This window comes from Dendropsophus ebraccatus, chromosome 1 (genome assembly GCF_027789765.1).
Source record: "Dendropsophus ebraccatus isolate aDenEbr1 chromosome 1, aDenEbr1.pat, whole genome shotgun sequence".
Classification (NCBI taxonomy): Eukaryota; Metazoa; Chordata; class Amphibia; order Anura; family Hylidae; genus Dendropsophus; species Dendropsophus ebraccatus.
The window spans coordinates 118,025,482-118,043,859 of NC_091454.1; the positions used below are offsets into that span (position 1 = coordinate 118,025,482).

At 41.4% G+C, this 18,378-nt stretch overlaps 1 protein-coding gene across 8 annotated transcripts in view; it reads right to left on the reverse strand.

Annotated features, from left to right (window-relative positions):
• The window catches only part of LOC138776414 (pendrin-like), a 112,725-nt gene that overhangs the window by 30,208 nt on the left and 64,139 nt on the right, over positions 1-18,378 (reverse strand). For 7 of the 8 annotated variants that reach the window (XR_011360721.1, XM_069956128.1, XM_069956125.1 and 4 more), the window contains 8 exons: positions 17,262-17,414; positions 15,924-16,006; positions 12,177-12,324; positions 11,891-12,004; positions 9,336-9,413; positions 3,998-4,093; positions 3,460-3,566; positions 2,344-2,413 (listed from right to left, as the gene is read on the reverse strand). Coding sequence is in view for 7 of the 8 variants with exons in the window: in XM_069956128.1 (XP_069812229.1) it covers positions 2,344-2,413; positions 3,460-3,566; positions 3,998-4,093; positions 9,336-9,413; positions 11,891-12,004; positions 12,177-12,324; positions 15,924-16,006; positions 17,262-17,414 (849 nt within the window). In the remaining variant the exon portion in view is untranslated. The remainder of the gene's footprint in view (positions 1-2,343; positions 2,414-3,459; positions 3,567-3,997; positions 4,094-9,335; positions 9,414-11,890; positions 12,005-12,176; positions 12,325-15,923; positions 16,007-17,261; positions 17,415-18,378) is intronic. The other variant, XM_069956130.1, reaches the window with a different exon arrangement.

Genomic DNA, 18,378 nt, shown 5'->3' on the forward strand with positions numbered 1-18,378 from the left:
CGCTTTAATATAAATTCTGGGATCACAGAATCACATGACTTGTACTGGAAAAACACACAACGCAGGGGATAAAATGCAGCACTATGTGACCACTAACAAGCATTACAAGGCAGATCAATCATGCGGCCGGACTACAAAAATGATTGCTGTTATGTACGTGGCGCCATTCGTGGCCCCACATTCCCTGTTTAGACAGCGAGATGTGTGGCCGATAAAAATTTTGTCAGTCATCCAAAAGTTCGATTCAGTCGTTGACCATATGTTTGCTCCCTCGTCCGAAGATTGCTGGCCTTTTAACATGGGCTGATTATCAGGTGAATGAGTGTTCCTAGGGACCCTCATTAAAGATATATAAGTTACTAAGGGTCCGTTTACACACACAGATTATCTGACAGATATCTGACAGATTTTTGCATCCAAAGCCAGGAATGGACTATAAACAGGGAACAGGTCATAAAGGAAAGACTGAGATTTTTCTTTTTTTTAAATCCATTTCTGGTTTTGGCTGCAGAAATCTGGCAGATAATCTGTGTCTGTAAACAGACCCTAATGCTGGGTTTACACGGAACGATTATCGTGCGAATTTGCACGATAACGATCAAATTTGAACGATAATCGTACATGTAAACACAGCGAACGATCGAACGACGAGCGAGAAATCGTTCATTTTGATCTTTTAACTTGTTCTTAAATCGTCGTTCACAAAAAATTCGCAGATCGTTCCGTGTAAACAGTAGTTCACTGATTTTACCTATGTGCGAGATAGGCTTAAGCAATCGCAAAACGATCGGAAAACGAATTTTCTGTACGATATATCGTTCCATCTAAACGCTGATTGTTATAAAAGAAAAATCGTTACTTAGAAATCGTTAATCGTACAATTGGGCGAATTATCGCTCTGTGTAAACCCAGCATAAAGGTCCATTAACACAAAGATTATCTGACAGATTATCTGCCAAAGATGTGAAGCCAAAGCCAGAAACAGACTATAAACAGAGATCAGGTCATAAAGGAAAGCCTGAGACTTCTCCTCTTTTTAAATCCATTCCTGGCTTTGGCTTCAAATCTTTAGCAGATAATCTGTCAGATAATCTTTCTGTGTAAATGGAACCTTATATAGTGTTATCACTAATACCTGGCTTCATCAGCTTTTGTGTGATTCATGACACAGAAAATGGAAAACAGAAGAACTACCAAATTGTGCTATTTTACATTGATTGCTCAATGGGCAAAAAAATTACAGGAAATCGTGAAAAACTAATCAAAAACACCATGGGAGACATTTATTAAGTTGCGCATAGGACTTAGTGCAGAGGGCCCACTGGTGCATAAATTTGTTTGCAAAATCTTGTTTTGCAAATAATTTATTTACAAGTGGACTCTCTGTGCCACTTGCGCCAAAGGGGCGGGGAGGGGCATAACAGAGGGTGCGGCAGCACACAGAGGGGGCCTTTGTTTGTGACACTTTTATCATTTTTCTGGCAAAAAAATGTCATTGAAACCTGGCGTAGGTTTCAGTTAGTTCACATGGATGGGCTCTAAGCGCACAGGATTTATGTAGAGATGTGTCTCTACATAAATCCTCAAAGCTCCAGCGCTGCAGCGACAAGTAAGCTTGGCGCAAAAAATTCCGGTCTTAATAAATGTCCCCCCATGTGTGAAAGCCTTAGGGAGAGGCCTTATTACCGCATTTCACTAACAAGACAGATGTGGAAGGCCTGTAGTGGTATATCCCCCAACTCGCTTACCCCCCTTCCATATGCAAGCATCTCCAATATGATGCTGGGAGTGGGGAAACTATATAAATATCTGAGGCACTGTAATGACACAGCCGCACGGCTGCATCATTACAGCATCGCGCATATTCACACAATTTCCCCACTCCCAGCATCATATTGGAGATGCTGCTGTGCAGGGGTGGGATTTCCACTACAGGCCTTCCACGTTCGTGTCATCCATGAAACACGGAACGTGGAAATAAGGCCTATGGAGTAATTACAACACACTGCCTTGTGCTGAATGATGAAAAGGTGTGCAGTGAAATTAGATGTTTTGGGCAGGAAACTGGCAGGATTGCTAGGGGAGGTAAGTAGGCAAGGAGAGAGGACTGATGAAGAAAAGAGGGAAAGCAATGCCTACTGTACTGAACAACCACTCGGACCCCCACCACTCCCGAGAATGGGGACGCAATTTACCTTCCCAGACTCTGCACCATTCATTCTCTATGGGGCCACTGAACCCTTCTTCTTCCAGCAGATAAGGCCAATGTGGGTATGCAAGTTAAAATTATAACTTATTTAGATGCTGTTAAAATATCAAAACTAAAAGGTATTGCATACATACATTCTTGTATTTCTTTATGTCCCTGTAAATATCTGTACCAGGAACATTTCCAAGAGAACTGTATGATGGACTGAAAGAGACACAATAATGGACACTTTAACAACCAAAGCCGTTTCACTGCAAAACTATAGCTTACAGCAAAATAAACTGTTATTTGCATCACTTTAACACTAACGTAACATTTCATAATTATTTTCTTTTTTTCTGTGTTTATAGAAGTTTGCGTAAGTGTGTGTTTACCCCTTAAAGGAGTTATTCAGCTTTAGAAAAACATGGCCACTTTCTTCCACAGACAGCACCACTCTTGTCTACCGTTTGGCTGTGGTTTTGCAACTGAGTTCCATTGAAGTGAATGGAGCTTACTTACAAACCACACCTCAAATGGGGACAAGAGTCATGTTGACTCTGAAAGAATGTGGCCATGTTTTTCTAACGGTGGATAACTCATTTAATATACCAATCATTTGCATTTATACATACTAAAAATGCTTTAAGGGTAGCTTCACACAAAACGTGTCCTCATCCCGCTACGAGTATGTCAAACTCAGCACCATTAACCCCCAGCGGCCCGGGAACATACTTACCGGGTCTCCTCTTCAGCTTGCTTCGGGGGCTCCCAGCGGTCAGCCAATAGGTGCGCGAGGCAGCGCACTGATTGGCTGATGGCCGAGAGCCCCCGGAAAACAAGCCGGAGCGGGGACCCAGTGCAGTATCTTTCCAGGCCGTGGGGGTTAATGGCACTGAGTTTGACATACTTGCAGCGGGATGACAATACCGCTGCAAGTATGTCAGCCCAATAAAGTGAATAGGCAAGTACTCGCAGCGGATTTCGCTGCAAGAAATCCTTTGCGGATACGTTACGTGTGAAGCTACCCTATAGAACAAGGATTTTGCCAAGAACCAAAGTTTACTAAAAACTGCTATATGCAGTATATAATTATATATATTTACTGTAAAAATCTCACAAGAGGCAACAACAGGATGGTTTCTTGCTATGAGAATACAAAATGTCAGCCTACCTGTCACCGAACTTAATATAAACTGAGAACATTTATATAATGTAGGGAACATTATCAGCAGGTGTGTTTTGTCAACAGCACAAACAGAAATACTCACTACTGAACACGTAGAAGGACAGTAACAAGTCCAAACAGGATGCCAGCCAATAATCCCAAATCAATGTCCAAAAATAGAGATGCAAAACATGTGAAAAGCCAGATAGCCTGAAATAAAAAGTTTATATAATCAATGTAATAATAGAGTGCTTGGTGCCAGTCAGACTATGTAATAGGTTATTTATAGTATAAACCTCTGTATAAAAAACAACAAAGTTTTATTTATTGAATATATCCAGCTGCCATCTGAGGTCATAAAATTACCTCCATACTGTGATTTACTACAGTGGATCTACTCTACTGGCAGATTCTCCATTAAAAAAAAATGTTAAAAGGTTCCTCTGGACATGGCGGGGGTGTTTATTGACACACAGTGCACTGCATATATCTACTGCATACACTGCATATATCAACTGCATACACTGCATATATCAAATGGTCAAAAGAGAAAGCAATTTTCAGTAACATATAAGCAGTAATTCAAATAAAATAAAATAAAAAATATGAGATATGAACAGAGATATTTAATTGGCACTTACTGTATCCCACTTGTTTTGTCTCCACAAATGAGGAATATCAATCACTTGCCAGAACATCCCCTTGAGATTAGATATGACAATGGCAGCCAGGACTGACTGTATAAAGAAGGAACTCATTTTGTCAAAACAGTTTAAAGACAGTCTATCTGTTCTGTGAAAAATGCCATAATAACAGTACATGAAATTATAAGACTTTTCTCCAATACATATTATTAGCATATCCAAGTGTCCCCTGGAGATGATCCTGCCTTCTTTTCTGAGACTAACTAATCTCAGGGATGTCAGCCCACTCAGCCAGTCACTGGCAACGACGAGACAGCACCACGGCCAGTCATTATTTGAGTGGGATGTCACTCCCAAGGTGAGTATGTCTCGGAAGTGGAGGTGGGATCGTCTGGGGGACACTGGAGACGTGTAGGAGAAAACCAGAGGAGCGTGGAGAGGTATGTATAGATAGATAGATAACCCAGTCCCCTTTAAAAGCTTTTTATATTTTTCTGTCCTTATATAAAACATAACAAACATCTTATGCTTACCTCTCTGCTCTCCTCCAGTGTCCTCCTGCAGCGTTTTCAGGCTCCCTGCCGGCCGCAACCACTGCCACTTTCACAGACTGGCTTGTCTTGGAAGTGACAGCCTGCTCAACCAATTACTAACTGAGAGATGAAGGACTGGCTGAGCAGGCTGTCGCTGCTCACATGAGTTAGTCTGCGAAAGTGGTGGCAGCTGTAGTGATGATGTTTGTTATGGTTTATATATGGGCAGCAGGGCAGTTTTAAAGTGCCTGATAACCCCTTAAAGTGAATGTGTCACCTAGATATTTTTTGTACTGATTAGAGGCAGATACTGGAACATATTCCAAATTTTTTTTAAATGTTTCTATTTTTTGGTTGTATTTTTTTAATTTAATTTTCAAGTACATTATTATAGAAAAAGTTTCTTTGCCTGAGCATTTAGAGATATATTTTACAGAAAGCCCCATAGACATAAGCACAACAGACGGGCCCAAACCATATTCATATGAATATGGTCATCTTTTTGGCATGTTCTGTGACCTGTGCAGAAATCATTTATTTATTTATTTATTTATTTTTTTGGGGGGGGGGGCACTTGCTTTGGCAGTGACAGTCCACCGCCCACAATGCTATTCTGTCTCAGTAAGTAATTGGCTGAGCAGGCTGTCACTGCTGTCTTGGAAGTGGAGGAGGGATTGTTCAGCAGAAGACCCAAAGATGTCATGGGGAGGACACTGGGGGAGTGCAGAAAGAATGGAAAGTTTGTTATGTTATCTGCAAGGGCAGCAACATATCAAAAGTTTTACACCGCCTGAGTACCCATTCAAACAATAGGTAATTTTATGACAACAGATTGCTTTTAAGTGAGATGTAGAGTAAGAGGAATAGATGAAAAACATATTGGCAGTACTAACTGCAACTACTGCTGTTACTATTGTTCCTTTGCTTGGAGTTTACATGTGGTGTTGGCACTTTTGTTTAAATGGTAATTAGTTTAAAAAAAATATTTACTCATGGTTCTTTCCTTTAACATTTCTTTTTCTCAACAAAGATTTGACAAGACAATAAAGGAGCCATCCTTAGATTATACATTTTACAGCACTGTATAGTTCTCTATAGAAAATCTTTAAATAATCTGTGTTTAAACAGCCTTTCTCTTTGCTTTGTTACTGACAATATGGAATATAGACTGCATTATGCAGACATGTTCAAACTCTACAACTGTAATTAGACTTCCTAATATACCAATGACAAAACTGTCAAAAGTAATCACTGATATCATGGTGATCTGTGTAATATGTGACTTGCACATACATGATTTACAGATTTAAAGTGTCACTGTTGTTTTAAAAAACTTTTGACATGTCTTGGAGACTTGTCAAACGTTTTGACCGGGCCGGGTCTCCATGTTTAAACCAATACCGATCGGGATAACAGGCTGTGAGAAGACTGCTGCAGAGAGTTTAAAAAAAAGTTGGTCTGAACATTTACACCCAGAGAGATCAAAACTTTTGACATGTCTCTATGTGTCATGGCCGCCAGTGCCACTCACCTGCCGACCCACTCCCTTACCCTTTGCAGGAAGTCCCCTGCATCCCCTCAGACTTCAGCCCCTGGTTGTTCCCCGGCTCCTGGCGTCTGCTCTGTGCACTGCGGTGTTTCTGTGTCTCTGAGCCGGCGCACGCGTCCCTGCCTCCTGGGGCGCGCATGTGCCAGCTCTGCTTTGTCTTAACCCCTAGACGACCCAGGACGTACCGGTACGCCATGGGTCACTGTCCCCAGACGACCCTGGGCGTACCAGTATGTCCTGGGCTATGAAGCTCGCTCCGAAGCGGAGTGCGCTTCATAGGAGGTGGGGGTCAGCTGCAGTGAGCAGCCCGGCCCTCACCATTAATGACAGGCTGCAGCATGTCATTAACCCCTTAAACACCGTGATCGCGGCTCGATCACAGCGTTTAAGTGTACTGCCCCTGTCACTTACCAATCGGGACCCCTGCAGAGTGACTGCGGGGGTCCCGATCGTTTTAACGGACCGCCGGAGGTCTCTCGACTTCCTCCGTGCAGTCCGATCGGAGGAAGTCTGCCACAGACAGGCTTAATCAGCAGAGCGCCTGTCACACTGAAATGTCTTTATGAATACCTCAAAGCCCCTCCCCCAATAAAAGTTTAAAGTAAACATATAATATACCGTAGCGTGCGTAATTGTCCGATCTATTAAAATATAACAAGCATCATCACTAACGGCGAACGGCGTAGGCGAAAAGAGGAAAAAAGATGCCAGGATTACAGATTTTTTGGTTACATTTTATATATATATATATATATATATATATAGTTCAGGGAAGAAACAGAGTGCTGCACCTCACACCTATGGCTGATACTAGTGCCGCTAGGCTAAATAAAAAACACATCAGAATTTTGTGTATGAATTGATCAAGCCATACTGCCCCATGTACCTCGTGCCGGTATCTGATACACATGGGTCCCTACACTAAGTCCACACCGTGCCAGTCAGTGGCCACCAACCCCGCAGGCGTGCACAGTCAGGGAACGGGGGCCATGGGACGGCCCTGCGACCCCCATGCCACAGGACCAGACCCAAAAACACCACACCAGAACCCGGCCAGCACCGCCGGCGGAGAAGGTCGCCCCCAAACAGCACAAGTCTGGATAAGATATATTTTTATATATATATATATATATATATATTAAAAAAATCATAAAAAGTTATGAAAACGTCCGATGTTCACATATATGGTATTAATAAAAACTAGAGATCATGGCAAAATAATTACACCCCATACAGCCCCGTGGTAAAAAAAAAAAAAGGTTTTCATAAAAAAAATATATATAACATTAGAAAATGTCTGTAAACCTGCATATGGTTGTGTTCGGACTGACCTATAGAATAATGGTATTATGTTGCTTTTACTGTATAGTGCATTACGTAGACACAGGAACCCCCAAAAGTTACCATATTGCATTCTTTTTTGCAATTTTACTAATTTATATCTTTATAAATAATATTTTTGAGGGTTCCATCTTGCATGTTATGGTAGAATAAAGGCGCCATAACAAAGTACAACTACTCCTGTAAAAAAAAAAGCCCCTACATGGCCCTGTAGATAGAAAACTGAAAGTGCTAGAGCTCTTAGAAGGGGAGAAGGAAAAAACGAAAACACAAAAATGAAAATTTGCGCGGTCCACTGGGTCATTTTGGGCTTTGTCCTCAAAGGGTTAAAGGGACAGTGTCCCAACTTTTGGTGTGGCTATTCCCTGCCCCTAATAAAGTCTGCCCCTTCCTTTTCCTTGCTGCCAGATCAGAGAAAGCGTTCCTCAGCTACTGTGATTCTAAGGGTGGTATTTCACGGGCCGACTAGGGCCCGATCAACGATGTAAACAAGAGACGATCTGCTAGATCGGCGCTCGTTTACTGGCCCTATTCCACGGCCCGAAAATCGTTTAGCAAAGGCTGCAGGGACATCGTTACCGATGTCCTTGCAGCCCTTGTTTGATACTTTATGGTGTTTTAGGAGAGCTGACCAAATTTGTCTTTTTTTCTGTGTTCCAGTTGGGGGAGTGGCTGCCTCTACTTGGTCGTGCACTCCACCTATCCCACCCAGGTGGTGCAATTATTTTTGCAGGTATAAGACAGATCTTGCATGCCCAGAGCATAGGCATATTACACGCCATGGAGAGGCCATAGTACAGTGTAGGATCTGCCCTGATATGAGGCCACCTTATCGTGGTGGGGTAGTTTAAACTGTTTGCAAATAGAGCCTCATTATTTTTGTGGGAATTTTTTGTAGCAGTTGGAAGGGTTTGCTCTAAAACTATTTTCATGTCTGTAGTGGGTCTGTATCTTGCTATTGTGGTGAGCTGTTGCATTTTTCTGTGTTTTTGTGTGTTTGCAATTTCAGCCATAGCAACGCGCTCCTGTCTAGTGTGAATGGTGTTCTAGGAGAGCTGAACAAATTTGTCTTTTTTTCTGTGCTTCTTACTGTGTTTCTGTGTTTTCATACTTTACCTCACCAGGCTGCAGGTCTTCTCCTTCTCCCGGTCCCGCACGGCTGCATCAGCTTCAGAGCAGCCTGTCTGAACTGACAGACCGCTCAGCCAATCACTGGCTGTGCCAGCCGCGGCCAGTGATTGGCTGAGCGGTCTGTTAGTTCAGACAGGCCGCTCCGAAGCTGATGCAGCCACGCAGGACCGGGAGATAGATAGGACCTGCAGCCTGGTGAGGTAAAGTATGATATTTTCAAATCGTCGGTCGCCAGCCGCGCACCACTATTCCACGTAGCGATGCACTGGTGGCGACTGATGATTTTAGGTTTGAACCTAAATGAACGATCAGCCGATGACAACGATCATCGTCTGATCGTTCTCTCTATTCCACGGAGCGATGATCGGGCCGATTCGGACGATTATCGCTCGGTGGAATAGGCCCCTAAGTGTACCAGTCCTTCTTGCTCACATTCCTTGACTCCAATTCTGTCTGTCACCACCCTGACCTATCTGCCTGTCCCTGACCACGTCCCATTATTACGACTTTGTACTTCGCTTCTCCCCGCCATCAACACAAGCAAGTCGCGCCAGGGGTAGCTACCTAGGGGTTGCCTGCCGCAGCAAGCCCATCCCGCCTTGTGGTGAAGACCAGTGGCCCCTTAAACTCCGCTCCCTGGTGCAGCCTAATACCATCGCTTGTGTAGCCGATCCACTGCCTCCAGCCGTTACACTAAGACATGCCAAAGGTTTTTAAAAGGACAGTGACACTTTACCTACAAATTCTGAATACATGTATCCATATAATATATGTCAGGTACCTTCTGCAAGGGCTCCAGGTATGTGCCAACTGATAACAAGGAAATCATAACTACTGCCGCATTAATTAAACCAGCAATCTAAAGAAGAGGAAAGGAAATTACAGTAATAAACATTAGTCAAATACATGATACATTTTACTCAACAGTATGCAGCAAGTGAATAAAACTTATATTAGTGTTTCCTTATCAATTTAACCACTTAGTGACCAGGCATATTTGGCCCTTAGTGCCCAAACCGTTTTCTATTTTATGGTTTTCTAGTTTGGCACAATAGAAATCTTAAAAAAAAAATGTTTTTAAAAGGTGTAGCTACATTTCAAGACCCAGAACTCTTTCGTTGGGATTGAAAGTTGTTGTTTTTTGCATAAAATTTTTTTATTGCCATAATTTTCAGGTATATACAGCTATTTGATAGCTCTCCTTTTTTGTGGGGCAGATGAACAAAATATTGTTCTTTTTCAATAGTATAGTTCTATAGTTTGATTTGTTACAGATATATGTATTTTCATTTTGGGGGCTGTGGGAGGTGGGATGGGAAAGAGTTCATATTTTCTCAAACTTTTTTTTACTTCTTCATTATTCCTATGAAGGGACTTTTAGGCTATGTTTCCAGTAAATTCTTGAGTACGTATTCTTGGACGGCCGCCATTTTAATGGAAAAAGATGTCCATCTTTTGATAATAACAGAGGCACATAAAGATCATGAACATTAGAATATTCCATTTGCTCATATAATACACTACATTGAGGCTGGGTTCACACAACGTATATTTCAGTCAGTATTGTGGTCCTCATATTGCAACCAAAACCAGGAGTGGATTGAAAACACAGAAAGGATCTGTTCACACAATGGTGAAATTGAGTGGATGGCCGCCATATAACAGTAAATAACTGCCATTATTTCAATATAACAGCCGTTGTTTTAAGATAACAGCAAATATTTGCCATTAAATGGCGGCCATCCACTCAATTTCAACATTGTGTGAACAGATCCTTTCTGTGTTTTCAATCCACTCCTGGTTTTGGTTGCAATATGAGGACCACAATACTGACTGAAATATACGTAGTGTGAACCCAGCCTTATACTGTATTGTAGTCTAGCATGCCTGCCAGCACTATTCTGGCAGGCAATGTATACAGCTATGCCTCTGGGTTAGCTGTATATCAGCATATAATTTACCGGCCTGGGGGACCTCAGTAGGCCCCTGGCTGCAATAGAAACCAATCTTTACTTGATAATAATGTGCTGATCTTTTACACACTGCAGTCATGGTTTGAATGTGGCATGTAATGGGTTAAACTGCCAGGATCTTAGGTTTGTGCTGACAGCAAAGCTCCTTCAATCCTGGCATGGGAGACCATACTGGGTACTAAGACTGCTGCTGTTTAAAAGGCTGTAGCCTAGCACATGTTTCTGCAGACAGCAATAAGATGCTAATGTTAAAGGGTACTCCGGCACTTAAAAACTTATATAGTGCTGATCTTATATAAAAAATAATAAACATCCTATTCTTAATTCACCATGCTCCCCTGGTGTCCTCCTGTGGCGTCTGCAGGTCCCTTACTGACTGCTGCCACAATCAGTTCCCAGACGACCTTGTATCGGTAGTGACAGCTTGCTCAGCCGATCACTGACTGAGGCAGGACAGCGCAGCAGCCAATGCTTGGCTGAGCATGCTGTCACTGCTAGGACAAGTTTGTCTTGGAATTGCTGGTGGCGGCAGTCAGCAAGGGATGTGAAGACACCACAGGAGGACATTGGGGGAGAGGTAAGAATAAGATGTTTATTATGTTTTACATAAGTACAGCACTATATAAAATGTTTGTATTTTCAAAACAGAACATGTGTTTCTTTTATCTGTTTTGCAGATATAAAATTACCATTAAATGGGAACTCCGGAGAGGGAAAAAAAACCTACATTGCTTTAATAAAGTTATGATACTGTGTAATATAACTTTATTAAATAAATGTTTAGGTTTTTTTCCGTTGAGTAACAGCAGTATGGGGTTACACAGGCCCCTCTGCTGCCACCAACATATGTGTCGGGAAATACAGGGCTAAACTCTGAAGTTCCCGATCCCCTGCTCTGACCAAGTGCTGCTGCACAGCACTATACAAAGCAGGGTCCTGCCCCCAATGTACTGCAAATTCTTATAAACAATACTGGGGCTTCTCAAAGTGTAGTTCAATTTCCTGTCTAGAAGACCAGCCATCAGTGTTTACTACATAAAAAAAAACTGTTGGGCAAAAAATACTGAATAAAATGAGCTTCAAAATAAGGATCAATTACTGTCCAAAATACTATGAGTGAACCTAGCCTTAATGCATGCCTCTAATCGCTTCAAGTTGGTGAGATGCCATGGTCTACTTGTGTCATGGTCATCTAAAAGACTTTAATCACTAAGGGGGAGATCTATCAAACTAGTGTAAAGTATCTGGTGTAAAGAATCTGTGCGGAATGATAAGTAGAATCTGATTGGTTGTTAGGGGCAACTAAGACAATTCTACTTTACACCAGTTTAATAAATCTCCCCCTAAGTATTTGTATTCTCACCTGGGTTTTCCCTCCAGTACTTTCTTGCACAGCAGAACGGGACAAGGCAGTCGAAGCACAAAAGCAAGAGAAAAAACCACTGAATATATTACTGATGCCAAATGCAATGAATTCCTGTAAAACAAAAAGTTTATAATTTTTTTTATATATATATATATATATATATATATATATATATATATATATATATTGCAAGTATTTAGTAATACTGAACACACTTATGTAGTAATTATAATAATCACTCTATTAGTTGGTAGTTACAGACAAACACATTATTATACTATACCTGATTCCCATCAATCTCATAATTATACTTGATGGCATAAACTTTTCCCAAAGAAACAGCAACGGCATATGCCAAAATTCCAATGGAGAAAGCCGGCACAAATAATTGTGAAAAGAGGCTGACGTCTGGTGCCACAGGTGGTATAAAGCTAAATTTTCAAGCACAGAAAATAATTTTTTAATAAAAAAAAAACAAAAACATTTTTAAACTTATTGTGTACCCATACTCTCAGGTAAGCTGTTGTGTGTGTGTACATGAGGAGTAGAACTATTTCTGACCAATATAGAGCTTGAATATGGCATTTTATCAGTTTACTGTATGCTCTCTCTCTAATGTTCAGTTGTCCTTCAGTGAAGAAGGTAAGCTGCTATGATGTCTCCCATACAGTGCACTTACACAGAAAAGGGGGCCCTGCTCTACAGCACACCTTCAAAAGCTGTCTCTCTGTCTGCTTCTCTATTAAAGTGTCACTGTCGTTAATTTTTTTTATTTTTTTTTTGCAGAAATCAATAGTACAGGCGATTTTAAGAAACTTTGTAATTGGGTTTATTAGACAAATATGCCATTATCTGCATTTAAAAAGCCTTTTCCCAGGTCCCCCCTCCTCTCCTTTCTGTCATCCACTGCTCAGAATCAGGAAATCTGGACTGTTTTTTTTATCAGTTGGATCCTGTCTGAGCTATGGAGGGGGGAAAAGGGAGGGGGGAGGAGGAAGAAGAGAGATTAGTAGCAGCAGTGAACAGAGAACAAAGGATTACACAGTGGGGGAGCTATTTAGAGTGCTATTCAAAGGTCAGAGAGGTCAGTGGTGACATCAGAGGATAGAGCCTGGTCTTGTAGCTGTAATTTACCTCTTTGTTGTCCTATTTTGGTGCCTCATCTCACTCTCTCCATAGGAAAACCATGAAGACAGGGGGAGAGCTTCAGACTGCTTTTTCATGAAAAATATTTATTTTTCGGCTAATAAAGCCAATTACAACGTTTCTTAAAGTGACTGTACAACCAGGCCCAGGCTAAAGCACTAGAGGGGGGCAGACCCACCCGCAGTGGGAAGAAACCCCAGCCCCTTCATGACGTGACTCCATTAGAATCAATGGAACCCTATCATAGAGGGGCTAGGGTTTCCTCCCACTAAGGGTGCTTTAGCCAGGGCCTGGTGGTACACTGACTTTAAAATCACCTGTACTATTGATTTCTGCAAAAAAAAATAATTAACGACTCCTCCCCTAGACTACTAAGGGCAGCTGTAACTTCATAAAGTGGGCTTATCCATTTCTAAAGAGACTTGGGCTATATTCCCACAATGTAAAAAAAAAAAGTGCAAATAATGGCCATTGTTGCAAAATAACGGCAGCTAATAAGGAACATGAACATGTGATTGATGAGTTTAGGACTGAGGGGAAGCAGGAAAGGAACCTTATAAGTGGAGAAAGAGCTATTTTTTTCTGATAAAATTGAAATTTTCATTTGTAGTATTTACTTTGTTGAAACTACAGTGATAATTTACTATGGGGCTCATTACAGTAAATATATTTCCGTGATATTTAATAACTGTTAAATTAGTGGTCATGATCACGCATTCTAACAGTTGTAGGGATATGAACGACCGGACCCCCATCGATCAAAACTTTTGACATGTCAAAATAAGTCAAACACTTTTTTTTAACAGGACAGGTAAACATTAAGGGTATATTCAAACATCATAAAATAAAAGCAAAATACATCAATATACTAATGCGCTTCATTAAAGTGAATGGGAAATTGGCCGTTCATGCACACATAGTATTAAATAACAGGTGTAATAGATTACAAACGTCCTAATAATGAACATGCTCATTATTTATGACTTGCTTTTGCAAAATATGGCTTTTTCTTTTTTTCAAATATTGTTTTATTTTCACTCAAAATTATGGACGTATTTTTCTTTAATTTTACTGTGTGTAAACCTAGCCTAAGGAATAAAGGATATAAAAAATATCTCTCACATCACCTTGGGAAGGTAGCATTCCTTCAAGTCAGTGTTTCTCTTCGTCTAGGAGTCTAAGAACATTGACTGGGGATGTATGCCAACCAAAAAATCTATCCAAAAAGGAAAAAATACCCTTCCACAGAAAGCTGTTTTAGGGTACAAACCCACTTGACGTATTTGCTGCGTGAATCAGTCTTAGGGTACAAACCCACTTGACGTATTTGCTGCGTGAATCAGTCTTAAAAATAAGCAGGCAAAACGCAGGTTGGCTTTATACGATTGTTCTGCGTTAAAATACGCAATTGCGTATTTTTGAAGCGTGAAGCTTGTTGTTAGCAAAGCATCAGTTGTTAACAACCTGTGCGAAAACGCATATAGCTTCACGCTTCAAAAATACGCAATTGCGTATTTTAACGCAGAACAATCGTATAAAGCCAACCTGCGTTTTGCCTGCTTATTTTTAAGACTGATTCACGCAGCAAATACGTCAAGTGGGTTTGTACCCTTAGGCTTATTGTCCCTTGTCAGTTCAGAGCAGGGTGTTGGCTGGCTAGTGAGAGACCTATTGTCATGGAATCAAATGGATAGTAATTATCCTTAAGGAGGGTACCAAAAAGACATGTAGATTTAAAAGGCATCTCACACTTATAGTCCTCTCAATAGCCAATCAATACCCTGCTCTGTACTGACGAAGGGCAATAACTGCAAATCAGCTATCTGTAGATGGGTATTCTTTTCTTTTGGAGACATTTTGGCGACACATATATCCCTACTCAATGTTCTAAGACTCCTAGATGGAGTGAAACACTGGCTGAAAGAACGTTACCTTCCCAAGGTGGTGTGAGTGTAACGACTGGAGTCGTGGATCCGCTGTACCACCACTAGCAATGACATAAGCTACACCAGGGAGTGGAGTCTAATGAGCCGATGGACTTCACCGGTGCCCATCGGAAGGTGGGATGGACTTGCTGTAGCAGGTGACCCCCAGGTTGCTACCCCTGGCTTGGCTTGCAGGCAGGAACACAGCAGGACTTACACCTGGAAACGGGATAGTAGTCACAGGCAGGAACCACAGACAGCTGGAACCAGGAACAGCAGGAATCAAAACCAGCTGGAACCACAAACAGGGATTTATATGGAAGAGTAGGAGCACATTAACCAAATCCGTGACAGCGGCGCCTGCGCAGAGCCTAGGGGGCGGGGATGCGCATGTTGGCCAGGAAGACAGAGCGAAGGACCGTGAAGCAGTGAGACACCCCCAGGGGCTGAAGCAAAAGGCAGCGCCGGACCCCTGTTTGTGGGCGTCTGCAGAAGACAACTGGTGAGGAGAAAGCGGGGAGCAGCCCTAACAGTAAGAGTTATTTTGCATATCTTTTCTTCCCAAAATTTCCAGTGGAACAGGAATGGCCTCTAAGTCTCCACATGTTGTTATGGTGCTTTCCTTAAAGTGAATTATTATCCATTTTATCCTAAGTACACTTTTAAGCATTCTAAAATACACCTTTATTACTATATGTTCATATTAAGCAGTAAAGCATCTGGGGAAAAAATAAATCTGCAGAACCATTTCTATTTTTTTATAACATCTGTGTCGAAAGCACCATTGCAGATTCTAACACTACAGAAAAATCGAAATCACTCATTGTAAGTCAGTGTGGTTTGTCGAGCATTAATGATATATATCATGTGATGGATCCAGCACTGCACCCTGGTTTCCAATATAAATGGAAACTAAAATGCCTAATGTGAACAGATCCTAAGAGCTACCTTTTACTTACCCACTTGGAACATTCTTCACAATGGCCGCATTATAAGTCTCCTCCAGGTTAACGCCATATGAAATTCCTGTAGCAACTATTGCCTAAAGATTCCAACAAAGGAAATAAAAATACACACAAACAAATGAATGTTATTTTTACACAGTAAAGAAAATGTTTATTCGTGTAAAGTTCTGTAATTACTAGAGATGCGCGAACCTGCCGGATTTCTGGTTCGTACGAACCAGAAATCCGTCAGGTTCGCTCATCTCTAGTAATTACTACAACTATAAATGGTGAATATTGATAATATAACATATCTGTTACCTACATAAGAAAAAACTCATCCTCATGCTTTCTTTAAATGCAGACCGGTAAATTCCTTTCATAAGTGGAATGTTGAATTATGAACAGTTTTGGATTCTTAGGTTAGATTTACACAGCGTTTTTGCTATCTGTCTAACATGTACGTTAAAAGAAAAAAAAGGGATGCCAAAACAGATGATGCTATATGCTATACTGCAGAATCCATTTTCTATTAACTTACATCATAAAAAAAGGATTTGATTTTTTATGTATACAAACACGTGATTGATCACGTTTCTCTGCATGTTAAAATTAAACGCAATGCAATGTGCTTTGTCATATTAATACAATATGTCAATACAGTGCAGCGGAGATTCAAACTGTTTCCCTGCTCCCAGCAGTCCAGGAAAGCCATTCACTGCCTAAGTCGTCCGTGATTCAGTTTAAAAGTCCCCCAAAAGCGCACAGGCTCACAGGATTTGTGTTGGGGCACAACACTTCTACATAAGTCCTGTGTACACTGGAGGCACTGAGAACATGCAGTTAAAGCTACACCAGCTCAGAGCTAGTTTAGATTTCACTGTCATCCTTAATTCATAAAAGGGGGTATTTATGAAGGAAGACCACGCCTCCAACCCCGCCTTGCCGTGCCCCCCCTGCTTGCCCATTGGGCGAACAGGGCATAAGGCCTCCATACACCAGGCAGAGGCGGTGAATCTGCGCCTTCACCCTGGCATATGCCTCAGGCGGACATTTCATAAATGTCCCCGATATCATTACAGAGTTCACTGCAGCTCGCAGAGATGCCTACACCATGTATATTTGGTTACAGCTGTTTCACACAAGCTTTCGTGCTTTTTCAGCCCTGTGAAACAGCTGTAACCAAGCGAGCTACAGTGAATTCTGTAACACCATGTGAATAAAGGATCACAAAGAGTTGGTAAGTACTGTGTAATATTTCTTCCATATCTACTATTTCATTTGATGTCTGAGCTAATAAGCATAACATAAATATAATTCTACATGAAAAATGTCATATAATTTCCAACTTACCACAATTACTTCGATGGGAATGGGAATGCGAAGAATATGCTTAAATCTCTCATTTAAGTCCTTCACAACCAAACATAACACTAAAGCTATCAATCCAGCCGTTAGATCAGCAAAGTTTGTTTTACTAATGTTAGCAATTATGTCAATGCTTGTCTAAATAAAACATAAAAACAGACAATTAGCATGATCCTGTGTGAGTTTACACACAGTATTTTGGTCAAGATTCAGAAGTGGAACCCACAGAGAAAAACTAAAATGGAAAGATTTGCACATTTCTGGATTTTCCAACCACTCCTGGTTTTGGTTTAAAATACCAAAATATAGACCAAAAGGCAGTGTTTACACATGTTGCTGTTTCATCGAAATGAGGCAGTACAGCAACAATACTGGATTGTGTGAATACAGCCTAAGGAGTACAAATAAAATATTTCAATAAAGAGCTACACATAATCCAACTCATTGTAATTAGAGATGAGCAAAGCAAAATGCGCTGTGAATTGCTCAATTTAATTAAATATCTCTTTGCACAGCAAATTCGGCGGAATTCATTAAAAAATGTACTAAACTTGGAGGCCGCAATGGCGGATGCACATTTAGTTACAGTACTGTCACTTGGCAGAAGCAAGGAATTATCTTTAATCCCTTGCAGCTGTCCAATCACCTGCAAGCCTCACTGTGATGTCAGCACCTCCCCATTAACCTATACAGTGTGAGCCACTCCCTGGAGGAAGGCAGGCAGTCAGCTGTGTGTGCAGAGGAGAGAAGGATTGCACCAGGCATTTAGGGCAAGGCAGGTACAGAAATAGAGAGAGATAAGGAGAGACAGAGGAGAGGATAGGAGATTCCATTGTGTCTGTGGGTGTCTGTGGGTGAAGTGGTCAGTGTCCAGTGAATCTAGGCTGTCGGTGCTGTGGGTGGTTAACCCATCTGTATCCCAGTGTGTGGGTGCTGTCAAGCCAGTCTCCAGTGAATCCAGTCTGTGGGTGCTGTGAAGCCAGAGTCCATTCAAATGAGTCTGTGAGTGCTGTGAAACTAGTGTCCAGTGAATTAAGTCTGTGGGTGAAGTTATCTCAGTGTATGGGAGAAGTGGTCAGTGTCTAGTAAATCCAGGCTGAGG